This window comes from Aplysia californica, unplaced genomic scaffold, assembly GCF_000002075.1.
Source record: "Aplysia californica isolate F4 #8 unplaced genomic scaffold, AplCal3.0 scaffold00768, whole genome shotgun sequence".
NCBI classification, from domain to species: domain Eukaryota; kingdom Metazoa; phylum Mollusca; class Gastropoda; order Aplysiida; family Aplysiidae; genus Aplysia; species Aplysia californica.
This window is the reverse complement of record NW_004798038.1, coordinates 299,202-317,847: the sequence shown is the minus strand read 5'-3', so window position 1 is coordinate 317,847 and position 18,646 is coordinate 299,202. Positions and strand designations below refer to the sequence as shown.

The 18,646-nt window shown below is 41.4% G+C and overlaps 1 protein-coding gene across 1 annotated transcript in view; it reads left to right on the top strand.

The window, feature by feature from the left end:
• The window catches only part of LOC101850208, a gene marked incomplete in the record, with an annotated part of 84,734 nt that overhangs the window by 54,269 nt on the left and 11,819 nt on the right, over positions 1-18,646 (top strand). The window contains 10 exon segments of the mRNA XM_035972629.1: positions 92-253; positions 1,219-1,464; positions 2,505-2,735; positions 3,953-4,120; positions 4,595-4,690; positions 5,120-5,392; positions 6,107-6,321; positions 6,897-7,780; positions 9,510-9,530; positions 17,062-17,293. Coding sequence (XP_035828522.1) covers positions 92-253; positions 1,219-1,464; positions 2,505-2,735; positions 3,953-4,120; positions 4,595-4,690; positions 5,120-5,392; positions 6,107-6,321; positions 6,897-7,780; positions 9,510-9,530; positions 17,062-17,293 — 2,528 coding nt within the window.

The window sequence follows — 18,646 nt, the reverse complement described above, 5'->3', positions numbered from 1 at the left end:
TAATAATAATAATAACTGTGTTGCAAGTACCGTCCGTAAACCTCTTACTGGAATATTTTAACAATTATCTTTGACTATTTTCCCCTGACAGCTCAACTGTACCGTGATGCGCCCAGGCCGCTGGTGGACCCAGCTGGCTACACTGCCCACCGGCCCAAGCTCAAGACCAATGGTCATCTCACTGGCGTCCACTCCAGGACTGACCCTCCACCTCTGCTGCCACCCAGATCTTCCCTCTCCCCAGCTCCTTTAGGTAGGTTCATTCTGTCTGTGTAATAATTAATAGCGTTTGTGTAGCGCATGACCCCACTCGAAAGCAAGCTCTATGCGCTTTACACTATATTATTACCCCAGCAGACCATAGAACACTCAGAAACATTCTCAGCTTCCCGGGAAACATACACTGAAGTGCAAGCGCTCAAACACGAACAAACTGACAAGATCTTTCACTGTCTGTAGCTGGGTACCCATTCCCACCTGGGTGAAGTGGGGAAAATTCGTGTAAAGTGTCTTCCCAAGGACACAACATTGGGCCCACGGCTCGAACCCTCGAACCCGCTACCTCATGAGTCCGGCAGCCTAACTACTAGGCTACCGATGCCATATGATGTGTGGGTGTGTGTCTGTGTGTGTCTGTCTGTCTGTCTGTCTGTCCATCCGTCCGTCCGTCCTTCTGTAGGTCTTGCTATCTGAAAACTGTGTCATTACAGTAACAAGTAGCCTACATTGTAATGGCATTCATAGAGTATTTCTGAGGTTACATTAACTTATCATATTAACACTTCATCATAAAATTAAAGAGAATTTAGGAAGCACACCATTGTTGATCACAAATGTGTAGCTCACTGTTCTGTTACCTGTCCTGTTTTCTTCTAAGAAAGTGTTGGGATTTGTATGTTTTTTGTTACTTTGGTTTTCTATGGCAACTTATTCTCCTCCTCACTCATTCCCTCTCCACCGCCCTTTCTCCCTTTCTCCTTCTTTCCTATCAATTATCTATCATCCTGATCTCTCCTCCTTTTTTTGTGTTTGATAATCTCTTGTAACATCTCTAATCTTCAGCATCCATCTTCCTTATCTCTCCTCCTTCTTTTTTGTGTATGTCTCTCTCTTGTAACACCTCTATTCTTTTGCACTTATATGACTTTATTGTGTTGCAAGTGCCGTAAAACTCTTACTAAAACTGAACTAAAACCGAAAACTCCTTCCTCCTTTCAGGTCACCACAAAATGGGTCCGCCTGTTCCAGCCAAGCCAAAGCTCTTTTCTCCCGCGGCCGCGCTCCCCCCTCCCTCGTCAACCCACAAGCTGCTCAGCAGTGGAGGAGGAGGAGTGTCCCCTCTAGAGAGAAACAGCAGCAGCCCCCACCAGCTGAGCGCTGACTCAGCCCTTGGCTCAGCCCTGGCATCAACAGACGCCAGTCTACAGTCTGCCACGTCCTCAGGGAACAGAGAGTTGGAGAATGGTAATGATGATGATAAGAAGAAGAAAAAGAAGAAGGATGGTGATGATGATGAAAATAATAATGAGGATGATGATGATGATAATAATAATAATAATATGATGATGATAAGAATAATAATAATAATGAGGTACATAATAATATCCACACTCTACAGCATCTGTAAGCCAATGCATCTTACAACTATTATTACCCCAGGAGAACTTACAACATGACTCAAAAACATTCTCGACTTCCTGGTGAAACCTGTGGATGACTTGCACTAAAGCACAAACTACTCATTCCCACCTGGGTGAAGTGAGGAAAATGTATGTAAAGTTCCTTTCCCAAGGACACAAAGCAGTGTTGGGGCCAGTGTTGTAGGCTGTACCCTGTACATTGAACGTTTTATCAAATCCCTATTAGATATTGATGCTTCCCTCATGAAGAGTGAGAATGGGGTGGATTATTAAAAACATTTTTTTTCAAATATGTTTGATTTTCTAGTCAATGATCTGGTATGTTTGATGAAAATCATGTCCAGCCATATTTAGTATAAAACAACATGTAGAGGTACAGGGCATAAACACATTGACTTAATCTCCCCTGTCCCAATTATCGCATGAAGTATCTTCGTCTAGACCCTCTTATTCAGACTGAAAAGTAGAGGGGTATTTCTAGTTGAGAGCACTTTTTGTGCAACTGACCCCCTTGTTTTTCTAAATGAATTCTTCCCAAGCATACTATTACATTATTATATTCATGTGTACAGTTGAATGAGAAGAATAGGATGGATGTGTGAGAGAGTGTGCATGCATGGGTGTGTGCATTGGAGTGCATGCATCTGTGTGTGTGCGTGTGTGTGTGTGTATGTGTGAGAGTGAGTGAGTGAGTGAGTGAGTGAGTGAGAGAGAGAGAGGGAGAGAGAGAGAGAGAGAGGGGGACAGAGAGAGAGAGTGTGTGTTCTTAGTGAAACACCCTACCTATGTGTCTGGATCCGGACAATAAAGACTTCTGTTATCTCATTTGATATCATCACCACTTGTCTCTGACCTTGTCTCCAGGCAAAGAGAGCCCACCACCGCCTCCTCCGGACGTCGCACAAAATGACCTGATGATGAGGCTTGGCTTGCTGCTCGGCGACAGAATGCCGCCCTCGGGGGTCACCGGAGTCGGAATCCAGGATCCTGGACATGTTCTACCGCCCGGGTTCCAGTCCATCTCGTCACTGTCGAGTAATGAGAACACGCCGGAGAGATGTCTCTCCGACACCAGTCCTATGTCCACACTCACAGGTGCCTTGTGGCAGTAACGCCTTCTGTTGATTAACCTGTTAGCTGTTGAAGTTAATAATAATAATAGCGATGATAATAATAATAATAATAATGATACTAGAAATAATGATAATGATGATATGATAATAATAATAATGACAATTATAATAATACTAATAATAATGAAAATAATGATAATGATATAATCATAGAAAAAAAAATAAAAAAAATAATGGAATGTATTTAGCACACATCCACACTCTGCAGCATGCTCTATGCCCTGTACTACAATTACAGATTGCTGCTTAAGCCATTTCTCATAATGTGTAAAAGCTTAATTTTTTTACAACACTCACAAGTGCCTTGTGACGATAACGCCTTTTGTTGATTAACCAATTAATTGTTGAAACTATAAATTGTCGCTTGTGCTGATTTTCATAATGTGTTAAATTACATTTTTTTAAAGCTAGTGATTCTTGGCTGCCACTATTAAGTATTTGCACCTTCACTGTTCCCAGGTTTAACTGTCTGTCTGTCTGTTTGTCCGTCCGTCCGTCTGTCCGTCCATCTGTCTGTGTTCCTCTTTTCCCTGTTTGCAGCATGAATAATTACCTTTATTGTGTCAGTGTTCCCTCTACTCTTAAAAAAATATATTAGTACCACTGAATGGTTTTGTTGACTAGTTATCTATGTGCTGTTACATAGTGGATCATGCTGTCTAACTTGCTGCTGTAAGTGATTTTAAAATCCAATCTCAACCAGTCTCATTCCTGAGCTCTGTTGCTAACTGTTCTTGATTGTTTTCTATCATTCATGACCAGTTTTTACCTCACTTAAGCTTTCTTAAAACTTGTTGACCATCCTGTACCTAAACTATCCTACACATTATTTACCTTTTTTTTTACCACTTTTGAACTGTTTAAAATTTTCTTGACTATTCTGTATGAGTTAGCTATCTTAACACTTTGCAATCACTTGACGCAATAATATGACGGTGAAAATTATCCGTTCTCGTCACCTGGCGCAGTTCTGCATGAGGCCCTAGATGTCCGTTGTTGTCGCTTCCCTGGCTCGGTGATAAGATGGGGTATTTTGTACTGCTGGCTGTGTGACTGCAAAGTGTTAAACACTTTTGACCACTATTTACATCTATCAATCTGTCATACTCATTCTTGACCATTGTGTACCATTGTTAGCCTGTTGTAGCAGTCTTGACCGTCTTGTTCCTGCATCCCCAGTGTCTTCGGGCAGCGAGCCAGGCGCTGCTTTACTGAGCCTGCGCAGCCACCCTGGCAGCCTGTACCCCGTGGCCTCGCGGGAGCTGAGCGCTGACAGTATGGTCTCACTCATGTCTACCAGCAGCATCAGCCCACAGTCCACGGCACAGCGACCTCACTCCATCACCAGTGAGTGCTTATCTGTGTGTGTGTGTGTGTGTGTTTGTGAGCGTAAAGAGGGGTATGTGCTTGTATATGTGTGTGTTGTGTGTATGTATGTAGAGATCAGCCCACAGTCTATGACCCAGTACCCTCCCTCTATTTTATGTGTGTTTGTGTGGGTTTTTTTGGGGGGTAGCGGCGTATGTATGTGTGTGTGTATTTATCCATTTGCTCTCTGTCATGTGAGGTTGTTGTGTGTGAGAGAGAGAGAGACAGGGAGAGAGTGAGATAAAAGGAGGGAGAACAAGAGAGTGGAAGTGACTTAGATGTTATGTCACGGATAGTTGAACTCTGTTAGATCCTACTTTTTTACTCTACCTCTGCTGATTCTGTATATCAGCTTTGCTTTTTCTCAGCACTAAATTTTCATTATTGCTGTGATATATCTCTCCTTCCTAGAAAAAGTAATACAACAATTTCCTTACTACCTCCCTCTCACAGCCTCCATGCCAGGTGCCATTGAAGAGCTGCCTCTGTTTGGGAAGCGACGTTCTTCACTGCGCCGATCAGCAAGAGCCACGATGGCTGATGGGAGATGTGAGTACTCTGTGTATTTCATCTTGACTGGAGCCTGTCACAACTTGGCACTTGGGAACACAAGACGTAAAATATTCTGAAGTGTAGAACTGAGCTAAGGGTTTGGAAGTGCATGGAAAAAGAATATAAAGTACAGTTCAATAAAAATTTATTTGTTCAAAATTAGAATAATTGTAGTTTGAAAGTGGATGAAAAAGAATACTAATAATGATAATAATTTTTTGTCTCTATATATGTTCCAGTCGCAAGTCATTGAAGACTTGAATGAACTCTTTATTCCCTATTACATTGTTGATTGGACACTTCTATGAAGATTCTAGTTTTTAGTACTTTACTACAGTCAAAACCCTTAACTAAGTTATTGTATTATGTTTCAGTAGATGTCACTCCCATAAAAAATACTAACAAATGTTTTGCACCATCTTCCAGTACGCTTCACTCCCATCAAACCGCCACAACTTCAGCTCAAGCCTCTCGTCTTCGAGGTTCCTCACCCGGAGGGAAAGCCCATGTTTGTGGGTCGTGCCTGGCTCTTCAGCGAGCTGGAGAATGTGCTCAATGGTGATGCTGGGGGCGCGTCCCGGCCTGCGGGTGTGGTCGTTGTGGGCGGTCTGGGCAGTGGCAAGACGGCTCTGATAGAACAGCTGGTCGACCACAGCTGCTTCGGAGATAGGAACAGTTCTGGTGTTGGCGGCTCAGAGAGTAAGTGTACCGGCATCTGTGGTGTAGTGGTCAAGTGCTTCACTGTCATATGCAGAAGATGTGGGTTTGATTCCTGTGTGAGGAGAATGTTTCTGGAGTATCTCTGTCTTTCTCTGTACCCTCCTATCCTCAACATGCATGGCCTCTTCTCAGGGTTGGCAGGCAGTCCACAGAAACCCCCGTCCACAACAACAGCTCTGTCTTTCTACTGGGATGTTGTAGCCCTCTCCACTTGGGTTGGCCCTGACAATAGATAGTAGGTAATAGATGTCATGAACAACAGGTGGTAAACATTTAGACGTGACAAACAATGAACAACAGATTGTAGTCAATATATTATATTTCCTATAGACAATAGACTTTAGGCCATTGAAACAGTTGACGGACAGACTATATATTATTAGACAGATGGCTGTCATCAATAAACGTTCCTTTTAACATTCTTAGATAACAGATAAATGTTCCCTTTAGACAACACAGACTATAGGGAATAGAAATAGTTGACAGACAATAGACTTAAACCTTTGACATTGGACTGAAGACTGTAGTCTACGAACGTTTCCTCAAACGTTCTTCCTCGTTGTTCCTTCACACAACAATTGTACTAAAATACTATAAGTGTTGGATAACGGATGACCAAGGATTGACAATGAAAGACAGATTGTAGTTGGTAAAATTTTTCTCAAGTGTTTTTCTTCTCTGTGGTTCCTACAGAAGGTCCTCAGCACCTCCAGCCCAGCCGCAGTGCGTCCAACTCCCAGTTGACAGACTACGCCACGCTCAACGGTCTGGGCTTCCAGGTAGTGGCCTACCATCTGTGTCAGGCGGACAACAACGCTACGTGCATGGTCGCCGACATGGTCTCTAGCATAGCCGCTCAGCTGGCACGGGCTCCGCAGTTGGCGGCCTACAGGGACTTATTGCTACAGGTGGGTGGGGGGGATATGTTTGTGTGTGTGTTTGTGGGGGGGGGGGGGGGAGAAGAGAGAACGAGAGGGATGAATGTGTGTTGTGTGGGAGAGAGAATGAATATAATTATATGTGTGTGTGTGTGTGTGTGTGTGTGTGTGTGTGTGTGTGTGTGTGTGTGTGTGTGTGAAAGAGGGAGAGAAATAAAGGGAATGCATATAAGCCAAAGTATTGATTTTAATTTTATCATGGTATAATTATTTTTTAAGCTTACTTATTTTGTCATCCTATTGTATGGAGATTATGTGGCATAAAGGGTAGTCTGAGCCAATAGATTTTTTCCCCTTATAATCTCTGCATAAGATTTCGGTGTCTGGGTGGTTGGTAGGTGCTCTGATATGCATTGTTCTTTTCCTTTCTTTTTCTATGTCACTATTATCAGAATCTGTTTTTTGGTGTACCTTGGCTGTTTTTAGCTAAATTGTCGTAGGCTGGAGATCAACTGAACTATATTTTTATGTGACACTTCAGTTCAGGTACTGATAACTTTTGATGTCATACATTGAATGTAACAATAGTTTTTTGTCCTTTTCAGGAACCACAGTTGCAGAATCTCCTGAGCATCAAAGAATGTGTTCAAAATCCATCGCTCTCATTCCTGAAGGGAATTCTTGAGCCGTTGCGAACTCTGAAAAACGCGGGGAAAATCTTTTCAGACTCTTGCATAATCCTGGTGGACTCTCTTAATGAGGCAGAGTTCCACAAGCCGGACTACGGTGACACTGTGGCCTCGTTTCTGTGTCGTCATGCCAACAAGTTCCCCAGCTGGCTCAAGCTGGTGGTGACCGTGCAGTCAGCGCTGCAGGAGATCACCTCGGCCCTGCCCTTCCACCGCATCTATCTCGACCGGCACGGCGCCGAGCAGACAGAGCAGGTGGCCAAAGACATTGTGGATTACGTCGACCACAGAATCTCGAACAGCGTCGCCATACAGAACAACGTTGCCATAAACGGACGCTTCGATAAAGATCTGCAGTCCCGGTTCTCATCGCACGTGCAGGTCCTCAGCAAAGGGTGCTTTCTCTACGCAAAGTTGGTGTTAGACCTTATAGAGCGAGGCCAGCTAGTTCCCAAGTCCTCCAACTACAAAATACTGCCCGTGAATCTGTCCGAAGTGTTCCTCCTGCATTTTAACCTCAAGTTCTCCAGCGTGCGAGCGTTTGAGAGAGTGTCGACGGTCCTGGGCGTGTGTCTGGCCGCCCTCTACCCTCTCTCCCTGGAAGATATTTTCCTCACTGTCAACTCTGGGTTCACCCAGCGTTACATCAGCTGGGAGGATTTCTGCCAGCGAATGAACATCCTGTCCGGGTTTCTGTTCCGTCGTCACGACAACACCTTCATGTTCTTCCACCCAGCCTTCAGGGAGTGGCTCATACGCAGGGATGAGGCAGACTCTCCAAAGTTCTTATGTGATCTTCGGTAAGTGTGCTTTTCATTTTACAACTTGATATTATAAAGGATGCTATTTTATGAATACACAGTTGGAGTTCTGTAATTCTTTGACTGTTCCTGACTTTTTGGTCTTTGTTTGAACGTTCAGGTCCTGCTTTTTTTCTTTCTAAATATCTTCACAAATATTTAGAAATGCAGATATTTACCAACAAGAGGCTTTACCACACTTACGTAGAATTACTGGAGGTAATGATAACAGCATTTGCAGGTGCTTCAACTGCTAGTATATGAGGGAGCTTTCTACAGAATTGCCATTATTGATGCAATTCGAAGATAAAACATCTAGAGAAAGGTTGTTTGCAAAGAATTGTTTATCAGTTTGAGTTACACTTCACATCTTCTGTTTTTACTTTAATTAGAAAACACTGCCTCAATAATGACCGACTTCATTTCCAGTGGGGAAGGGGGTGGGTGGGGGGAGGTTGAGCTTTAACAATGACAACATCAGCAGCCGGAAACTGCAGCTTTTGAGTCTGTTTTAACATCTTGCATAATAAGGACGTCTTCACGTGTGTAGGAGTACGCTTGAAGAGCTCATAGATTGTTAGGGTAGGTGTTAGTTGGGTTTTTTAAAAAGTAAATGGTGAATGTTTTGCTGTCATAGCTGGTGGTTTTTTGTTACTGAAAGTGGTCTATGTTACAGTAGCTTGTGGTTGTTTGTTACTGTATGTTATGGTAGCTTGTGGTTGTTTGTTCCTGTATGTTATGGTAGCTTGTGGTTGTTTGTTATTGTAGTTGGTCTGTGTTATGGTAGCTGATGGTTGTTTGTCGGTGGCTGGTGGACATTTGTGTTACATAATTGTCTGATACGATAGCTGTAGCTGCTGATCCCCTAATAAAAAAAGACAACCTCACTTGCATTGTAACCATTACAGAGCATTTAATACACTGCACACTCTCAAACAAAATGTATAAGCATAAAGAAGTGTTTTTTCTGATATGATGTTTGAGCACTCAGTTCTAGAATCTAGTAATGTGCCACTGTTCCATATATGGTAGAAATTGTATGTGTATGTGTATATTTAATTTGTGTACATACTTATTATTCATTTTCGTTCACATAATGAAAGTGAAAATGCACAGGCTGAAGTTTCAAAACAACAGTACCCGTCTGACAACAGAACAAATGTTAATTTGGCTGGCATGTCGATTGATAGCAGTCTGGTGTGTTAGTGGGAAGTTTGTTGTATATTATCTCTCTGAAGACTACTCTTCCTCCCTGTCCCACCAGAGTCCCACTCCCTCCTGACTCCTCCATATTTGGCTGTTGTGACTGATTGGTCAATCATTATTTCTGTGAGGTGTCATATTATGTCACTGAATCACTGGAAGTTGTATCCATAGCCTAATGAGGTTGTCTTACACTGGAAGACAAGACATTAGTTTGTGTTAGCACTGGGTGCCAAGTTCTCATGAAAAAATATAATATATAGAAAACATTCTACACTAAAATAAGAATTATTTTTTATCATGGCCCATGGAAATTTGTTTTCCCAAATTATCTTAAAAGTTCTCTTCTGTTATTGTGATCTTTATCGCTCAGTTTTGAAAAAAATGTAGCTTATTTTTTTCTGACTATTGTGTCTTGTGTTTCCATTTAACTCTTTTTGTCCTTTGCCTGCTTGGACAAACATTAGAAAAAAACTCTTTTGCTTTTAAGTTATTATTATCCCATTTATTTGTTTTATCCAAACAGCAGCGCAGATTTTGATTATCGGTGAGTTGCTTAAAAGAGAGAGAGAGAACGAAAAAGACAACTGACCTGTGCATTTTCCATTTTGTACATAGAGATTAATATTTTGTGTTATGTGTACCCAGTCATTTTATTTGTTGTTTTGTTTTTGCGAACAGTACATATTGTAAAGTCGTTTTTCATTAGTTACTTTTTGTTTCGTTTCTTTTTAACTCTTTGTTACCGAGCCCTGTTTTCAGTGTTTTGATTTTGATCATAGATTTATTTTCTTTTCCTGTGCTATGTGTGCATTGCATCGGTAGATCTAATCATTCTGCCATTTTGAAAGAAAGTATTACTTTTATTCGTATTTCACAAAAATCATGAGTTGGGAAATCGTAAACTGTTCCGAGAGGGTCATGTTGATTCACACTTTCAAAGAAAAAATAATTTTCTGCGAAAATATGTTGGCCAATCAATATCTGGAAAAGGCGTATAAATTGAACATACAATTTGTACTTGTGAAGCAATAGTCTCTCAATCAGAGGCAGTCCTGTAAATTATTCATTGATTGATTGTAGCCTGCTTTAAGCTAAGTGTGACGTAACACTTTTCCCAGCATGGCGAGTTACCTCATCTTTAACAGCCAGACTAATCCGACTTGTCATTTTTCTTGGAGGGAGTTAGGGGGGGGGGGGGGGGGCTGTGATAGTGTGCAACTCTTTACGTCATTACTGGGGAAGAGAGGGTAAAATCAAGAAATACGATAGAGGAAGACAGACAGGGGGGGGGGGGGGGATATTTTTGTTAGTTTAAAATTCCTTGTTTGTATTTTTTTCCGGTGTTGTTGTACATTTTTAAAAGGGGTGGGGGTGATTTTGAAAACCCTGTATGTGTGGATATGGGCATGAGCGCGCGCGTTTATGTGTGTTAACTGGGGGGTTGAGTAGCTTACACAGGGGTTACTTTTGATGATGGTGTTGTTTTGTTGAATTACATTTTGTTGTTCTCTGTTTTTGCTGTGGGTTTTTTTGTGTTGTTTTGGAGATTTTTTGTTTTTGTTTTTTTGTGTGTGTTTTTGTTTGTTTGTTTTTTGGTACTTTTTTCTAGGGGTGGGGTGTTGGTGATAATTACGAGATGACCAAGAAAACATGTGTATTGTACTTGTACTGCGATATTTGTATCTTCTATATTGACTCTATTTTTAAAGACTTTGCGTTATACTCTTCATCGCTTGCTTCGAAGCACAACCTGCACTGGCTTCCTGTAGGCTACCTATTCTGCGGTGCACCTCCCTCTCCGCGGACACATCCGTCATCGTGGGTTGCGTATCTCTGCGGGTCTTTGGCGGGTGCTTTTCTCACACTGTGCTCGGATCAGATCTTGTCATTTTTTGAGTTGGTGATTAATGAGAGCTCTAGATTTGCCAGATGCTCAGAATCTTACGGACATAGAGGAAAACAAACACAAAAGTGCTCAAAATAGCAGGTTTTCAAAGGTCTTTTTAATCAGAAGAATCAGAAATGACAATTGAAATTTTTTTACCACATGAATAGAGCAATGAATGAATTTCTGCTGAGTGGAAAGATAGAGGGAAAGAAACGCTGAGGAAGACAGAACAACAGAGATCTACACAGATGACCTGAACAACTTTTTGAAATTATAACAAACACGAGGATAAAAACCGAGCTAATCAGACAGACTCACGACAGGAAGGCGAGGGTAGAGTGGTCATCGCAGTAGCGGAATGTCCTTCATTTCTTTGTGCGTGTTGTTTCTGATTGCCAGTCCTGTGGGACCGTTGTCACCGCTCGTCTGTGGTGATATGGGTTCGATTCCCGAGTGGAGAGAAAATTTATAACTGGCTAAATATTATGACATCTCCTAAATTATCTATATTGTGTTGATACAGGCGTGAAACCCCTACATTTAAATAGAAACTGACCGTTATCGTACGATGCACTCCACGCTGTCCTCTCTTGCACCTGTCCTTCACTTTGGGGTCCTGGTATGGCTTGATCGGTGCACAGTCGCATCTTTTTTTTTTCCTCTCATAATATTATCATTATTGCACCGCAGGCGATTGGCAGGCGCTATAGTTTCTGTTATCAGCTTTCCATTTCACCTTTTCCATTACATCTATTCAATTATCTGAGTATTGTTCTGTTCTTACCAGTGTACGGCAAAATGTGTCGGTTATTTGTTACTTTCGCCCGGCTCATTATACATTGCAAGCCATCGCCACTTCTCTTTTCTGCACACTCACGAGACTCTCGCTCACTGATATGTCGCGTGTAGTTGCAGGACGCCTTTGGGGGTCATACTTCTTTTTTTAAAATTTCTCGGGGGGGGGGGGGGGGGGTTCTTCTTTTAATCATTGTTTTTTTTTTATTGTTGTTGTTGATTGCTCTGAACCAGTGCTTGGCCAGTAGGGCTATATCGCCCACTTGTGAGCAATTTGTTAATTTCTTATGGGCGTTGGGGTGCTGCATAACGTCTTGCTTAGAAATACGTGGGTGGTTGGCGAGTGCTCTGGTGTGGTTTACTTCTTCTTTCCTATCAAACGTCTATCTCCCCTCCTTTTTTGTGTTTGTTACTCTCCTGTAACACCTCTAATCTTTGGCACTTATATGACCATATTGTGTTGTAAGTGCCGTAAAACGTTTACTCCTCCCCCCCCCCCCCCTATAGCGGTGTTACTGACTGGAGTGTCTTTAGGCCATTCCAAAAGGGGGGACATTATCATGTTCTGTTGCACAGTAAAATTGTAAATGGGCTGATTCATTAATGTCATGTTAATAACTGAGCCAAAATTGCGACAGGGAACCTCTGCTTTTTCTTACCTCACCCTTACTGTCATTTATTTTCCTCTACTTCTTTTGTATGTTTGTCACTCTCTTGTGACCCGCTATTTCCGGGGTCTTGATAGTCGAAGCAGACTTTGTGCTGTTGAAGCTTGAGAGGTGAGCAGAGTAAGCCTGATTCCCCATATGGACTTCTCTCTTGACATTCACACCGTGGCGCTCATATGACCTTATGCAGTCGCGAGCACCGTAGAACCTCTACTAAAAACTTAAAAGTATAGATGGGCAGTTCGAACATTGTAGCCTCTTAGAGGTGGCTATGCAAAAGTTGATAAGAAGTGATCTGAACGGGCATTATTATGTCAATATGCTTCTCTTTGCTCAAATACAGACTGATATACTCCAATAACTAATATACTGAGTTGTATATTATATTATATGTGAGACATTAAATGTCTTTATTCTCGTTGCCTTATGTCTTAACACAAGGAAGGGAGCCGCTTGTCTGCTGAAGGTTACTCGCCACTAAAAATGTCCCCGCTGTAATGTATCAGCGTGCTGCTCACTCCTCAATCGAACAACATAGCAGTGTTTATGAGGGTGGTTACTCTAAAGACTTGTTGTGTATTCGAAGCTGTATCATGCAATTTGGCCTACTGCCGGTTCCATGCGGAGCTCACTATTTGACTCAATGTGAGACAGAATGAGAGACGCTTAAATTTAAAAATGTTAGTTGCGCTTTCCATGCACTTTCTTTTTCCTTCACAAAGATGTGGTCCTTTGGCACACCCCCGAGCACTGCTTGCATTTTTTTTAGGTCTCTGGCGACAAGAAATCTAATTGATTGATAGTTATAATAAGTGTGGAGGAACGGATTACAGAAAGACAAACCAACAGATCTAGACAAAAAGGGATTTGGGAAACAATGAGTGCTTAGAGGTTGGAGGTGAAAGATGATGTTGGGTTTAAGAAAATTCTTTGGGCGCTGTAGCAGACGGGATAAATCCTTATTAAAAGATAATATATAATTATAACATGTATGTATTTTGCCCCAATCTACAATCTACGCGGTTTATAAATGGGTGGTTTGGTTGGCGGGTGCTCTCTGGTGTGGTTTGTTCCTTCTCTCCATCCCTTGGGGGGGGAAAAAAAAAAAAAAAAAAAAAAAAAAAAACTTTTCCAGGGGAAGCAACCATCAAAAATAAACCCGTTGGAATAGTTATTACGGAGCTACGTTTCTTGTACGAGTAACCCGGCACTGAGACTGCATAAAATAGGTACTAAAATTGTTCCTGGCCAGGCGTCGGTTTTTATGGAGTATTGCTAGGGCTGGTCCTTGGATGGTGTGAGCGGACAGAAGAGAAATAAACACACACCTATACAATTTAATACAAATAGAGGATAATAGAATGCCGGTGGCAGCATTGAAAGACTAGTTATTGCATGTTTTATAGGGCCTACTAGATTTAGGGAGAAATGTGTTTTAGCTTGCGTAGACTTGTGATATAATAACCAGGATCGTACTCTGTCTCGTGTTTTCCCATTCACTGTGGAAAACACCATAATATTATTATAGTTCGGTTTGGAGCCAAATGAAGAGTAAAAAAAAAAGGGGGGGGGGATGAGCCGTGCGCACTCGGACTATATAACGAGATTGCATGAAGATTAATTAGTCCTTCCTTTGAGTGTCCATAGCCACACGCTTGAAAGCGGAGATAGGGCAAAGAGCGACGGGCATGACAGTGCACTCTGTATGATAATATTGTTATAATAAAATTCAAGTTTATGGAACACGCGCAAATATTGTTACAAAAGCTTACCAAAAAAAACCTAAACAAACCATCTTGTAGTGCATTGTCTTCGACAATGTTTAGCTAATGCTGCTTTCTAGTACATTTCTAGTACATTTTATAATTCATTCTTATATTTTTTTTTTACTAATGTCCCACAATCTCGTTGTGGTGCAAATTGCTTAACAAACTTTATTGACAATGTTTTTAACAATTTTTAAAAATTGTATTACATTTTCTGAATGCAGGCTTTTTGTTTAATCTTTTGGCTTCGTAGAAAATCAACGCAGTATAGTATAGAATCTAAATGTAGGCTACATAATTCACGTATTGTCTTTTTCATATCGTTTGCTTTAAAAGCCTAAGATATTTAAGATTATTTGTGTTGTAATAATGCTCATTTAATGATTCCAAAAATGTTGTACATGTATCGGTACTTTTAAAGTCATCAAAACAAGGATGGGTGGGTGGCGTCGATAGCCTTGTGGTTAGGCTACGGGACCCGTAATTGTGAGATTGTTGGTTCGGGTGTTCGAGTGTAAGCTCGACTCGACGTTGTGTCCTTCGGAAAGACACTTTACACGAATTACCCGTTTGGCTCGGTCCTTTCAGAGATGGACGTTAGTGTTGATAGGGGCGTTAAACTTATACTATTTCATTTCATTTTCAAGAGTGGGTGAAGGGCGAAACTGTTGGGTATCACTTTTTTCTTTCCCTCTGTTGATTCTATCTGCACATATCTGTCTGTCTTGCTTTTTCCCAGCGCCAAATAACCATTATCCGATCTGCCACCTCTACTATCTTGTTTTCAGCCATCTTGTGTTCCTAATCTATTCTCTACCAGCGTCTGTGGCGCTTAGCCGTCACTTGCAGAAGACCTGAGTTCAATTCCAATGTGCGAAGAACTTTTATTGAGTATCTCGATCTTTCTGAAAGAACTTTGTATCCCTCTCACTATCACCGCGGATTGGCCCGCTTCCTAAATAATCTTACTTGTATCGTTCGGGGGGGGGGGGGAGGTTAAAGTAAAAACACGCAAATAATATATATTTTAAAATCCGTTTTGTGAAAGACGTCCATTGTCGTCTGTGGTGGAACAGTTCGTCTCTTGGCTGTCGCATGGTGATGACATGAGTTTCATTCGCAAGTATTACTGTATCTCCGTCCGTGAGCTGGGTTGTTGGGTCTCACTCCGCCCGCGTTAGCCCACACAGGCAAGGTCCAGGCTGTCCGCTCTCCTCATGATCCCAACAGTGTCGATAAGGGTGTTAAAATGAAAAAAAAAGGCTACGTCTTTGCTGCAAGAGCTACAATTGAACAAGAACAAAAATATTAAGGGGCGTGGAAAGGGTGGTGGTGGTGGTTTGGGGGGGAGAGGGGGTAAGTCTTTATCCCATTGAGAACTAATGCATACTTGTTTTAATTGAACATTTGAGTCGTATTTTTACCCTTTTTTTGGTTTTAACTTTCCAGTTTTTTTACCGCATGTTGTGTTTTGACAGATTGTTTTGGATTTTTGTTTAGCTAAGTTGTTTTATTTTCACTTGCTTGGTCGGAGCCTTGGCTCCAGCTACCTTTGACTTTGTGGGAACTGTGACATTTTTGCATTGTGTTATATTATTGTTTTTTTTACCTATGAAACTGTAATGGTAGTTTCATTTCTATGGTCTCATTGCTTACTTTCTTTTTTGTTTTGGTTAATTTCGTGGCCAAAATCAGGTTCAAAGTAGAACATTTGATTTGTTTAAAATAAAAAATGTGAAATAAATTGTAGCCCCCTATTTTATTGTACACCGAATGTTCCTGAAACACCCTGATGATTCATAATATACATAACACACACACACGCACACTCTCTCACTCTCTCTCTCTCTCTCTCTCTCTCTCTCTCTCTCTCTCTCTCTCTCTCTCCTGTACATGGTGCATATTATTAACTTTACCAGTGTCTCTTCACTTTGCACACATTAAACATTAAATGTGGGTTCGATTCTTACTCGGGGGGAATATTCTCAGTCGTGTATTACCACTTTGGAGACACTTCAAGTGCCCGATCTGCGACAGACATCGGCGATCATGGTTCTACTGTCATTTCTTTGTTCGGATACTCTCAAAAAAGCTACTTTATTCTGATCTTAAACCGTGCTCTCTAGGTAGGTTGTTCTGTGTCTACCCCTGCAACGTTTGCCTTCAATTTTGCCAGTGAGAGCTAGATGTTTTGGGACTTTGGGTCTCGAGATCGTCTATTCAAATGTCCCAGAAATGTAAAGCAAAGGCTCTACTTATGTTTACTAGGGGTAGTCTGTCTGTCTTCAACAGTGCGATTGAGACTAAGTTGGAACCAAGAAAATATTTGGGAACATCAAATTTATTTGTCCAGATTTTTATTTTTCTGTGTCAATTTTCCCCAATACTCTTTCGAAGTCTTCAGTTTGCATTTTTATATTTGGATGAAAGTTTATTTCAGCGTTTATTTAGCTCTTCGGGTTTTCTTTTCTTGTGCTTGACACCTTGTCTCGATATTTCATGTGGCTCGGTGGAAAGCGCCATTTGTAGGCTCTACTACTTTTCTTTCCTTGTGTTATTCTCTTTCTTACCCCTCGCCCTCTGTAAATGATCGTTTTTCTGTCGATGTGCTTCTTTTCAATCAAATTTAGCGAGTGGTTGGAGGGCGTCCCTGGTTAGTCTTACTTATTTACCTACTTTTTTTTTTTTTGTCTGTCTTACTTTTCACCATCGCTTAATGACCCTTTTTTTGTCGAGTTTCTTCTCTTTTCTCAAACAAATTCGAATCTAACTTTAAAAAGTCACCCCCAAAAACTCCTATGTGTGTGAAATCTTGTCTGAGCAAGTGTTCAGAGCTCACACTTGTCTGGGATTGGCCTCTATACAAATGCAATATATTATTATTATTATTACTGTTACTATTACTATCATTAGGATTATTATCTTTTGACGGTCTGTATCTCATTCTCCCCCTCCCAGCAATGGCCACGCTCTGATGGCGTTCCGCCTGTCCCGCGTGTCGGCGCCACTGGCCCAGGAGAAGACCACCGAGCTGGGCCACCACATCCTCAAGGCACACATCTACAAGACCATCAGCCGCCAGCTGGGCTACTCCTCCCGGGACATGCAGGCCTACTGGATGTGCCTCAGCTCGCACAACCTCAACGCTGCGCTCGTCTCGCACCGGAACATCTTTTCGCCTAACGTAAAGGTAAGTAGGGGAAAGGAGTCAAGCGAAGTGAGGTGGAAAGTGATGTCAAAGAAGACTTAAAATGGAGTCGAAGTATGTTGAAAGTAGGTCAAAAATAATGTCAAGGTTAGATGAAAGTAGGTAAAAAATGATGTCAAAGTAATTTGAAAATGATGTCAAAATAAGTAGATATTGGGTAGAGAAAGGAGTCCAAGTAAGTCGGAAGTGACCTTAAATTAAGGTAGAGAGTAGTATCAAAGTAGGTCGAGGTGGATAATGATGTGAAAGTGAATGAAAATTGGGTGTTAAAGTTATAAGTGGAAAGTGATGTATCACGTGTTTGGAGGATAGCAGTGGTAGGTCCTGTTTCTTTTCTTTCTGTCTGTTGTTTCTTTCCATCTGTCTGTCTTACTTTTCCATGCACTTTTAGTTTTGGTACGCCTTTTCTTCTCGAAATTAACAGATAGGGCATTATATCCTCAAGAAAGGTACTGTATTTACCTTTTGACGATGGTGTTTTTAAAGTGTGAGTTCCATCTTCACGTATGACTACTCTGACATTGATATCCATAATATAAAAGGATATGCTTAGTTTTAAGGATACCCTGTTTATGTTGAACTGTAGGCCCTATTGTTTTTTAAACTCTCTTCTTTCTTTAAAGGAATATGTGTCTCCACGCTGTGGAATCAGGTGCTCGTCAATTTTTGGGCATGTGGAGTTATTGGTATCATCTGAAAGCTGATTTATTTGCTTTGTTTTCAATGAAATAAACATCCATTTATCTATAGTAGAATTCAAGATATTTGCAATTGAAGGAAGTGAGGTGAAATTAGTGAGAAAATGGCTGCCAAAACATGGTAAATTCTATAGGTTAAGCCAAAAAATAAAATTTCAATAATAATTTCCTAACTGGCGGAAAAATGCCTGTTTCTCAAATTTCGTTATTAAACGAGCCCCTGATTTCACCACGTTGCCTCACATATTATTCTCCATAGATCTGTTTTGTTTTTTCCCTTAATTTTTTTTTTTCAAATCATTTGAAGAGTTTTCCTATCAAAGACAGACAGACAGACAGACAGACAGACAGACAGACAGACAGACAGACAGACAGACAGACAGACAGACAGACAGACAGGTAGATAGGTAGATAGAAGATAGAGAGAGATAGAGAGAGATAGAGAGAGATAGAGAGAGATAGAGAGATAGATCGAGAGTAAAAAAGGGAGAGAGAGGGAAAGACAGGTAGGATGGTAGGTACGAAGGTAGGCAGCAGATAGGTAAGCATGAAGGTAGGCAGGCAGGCAGGCAGATGTGAGTGAGGGAGTGAAGGAGAGAGGTGGGTGTGCGAAAGAGGACATGGAGACAGTTCAGAA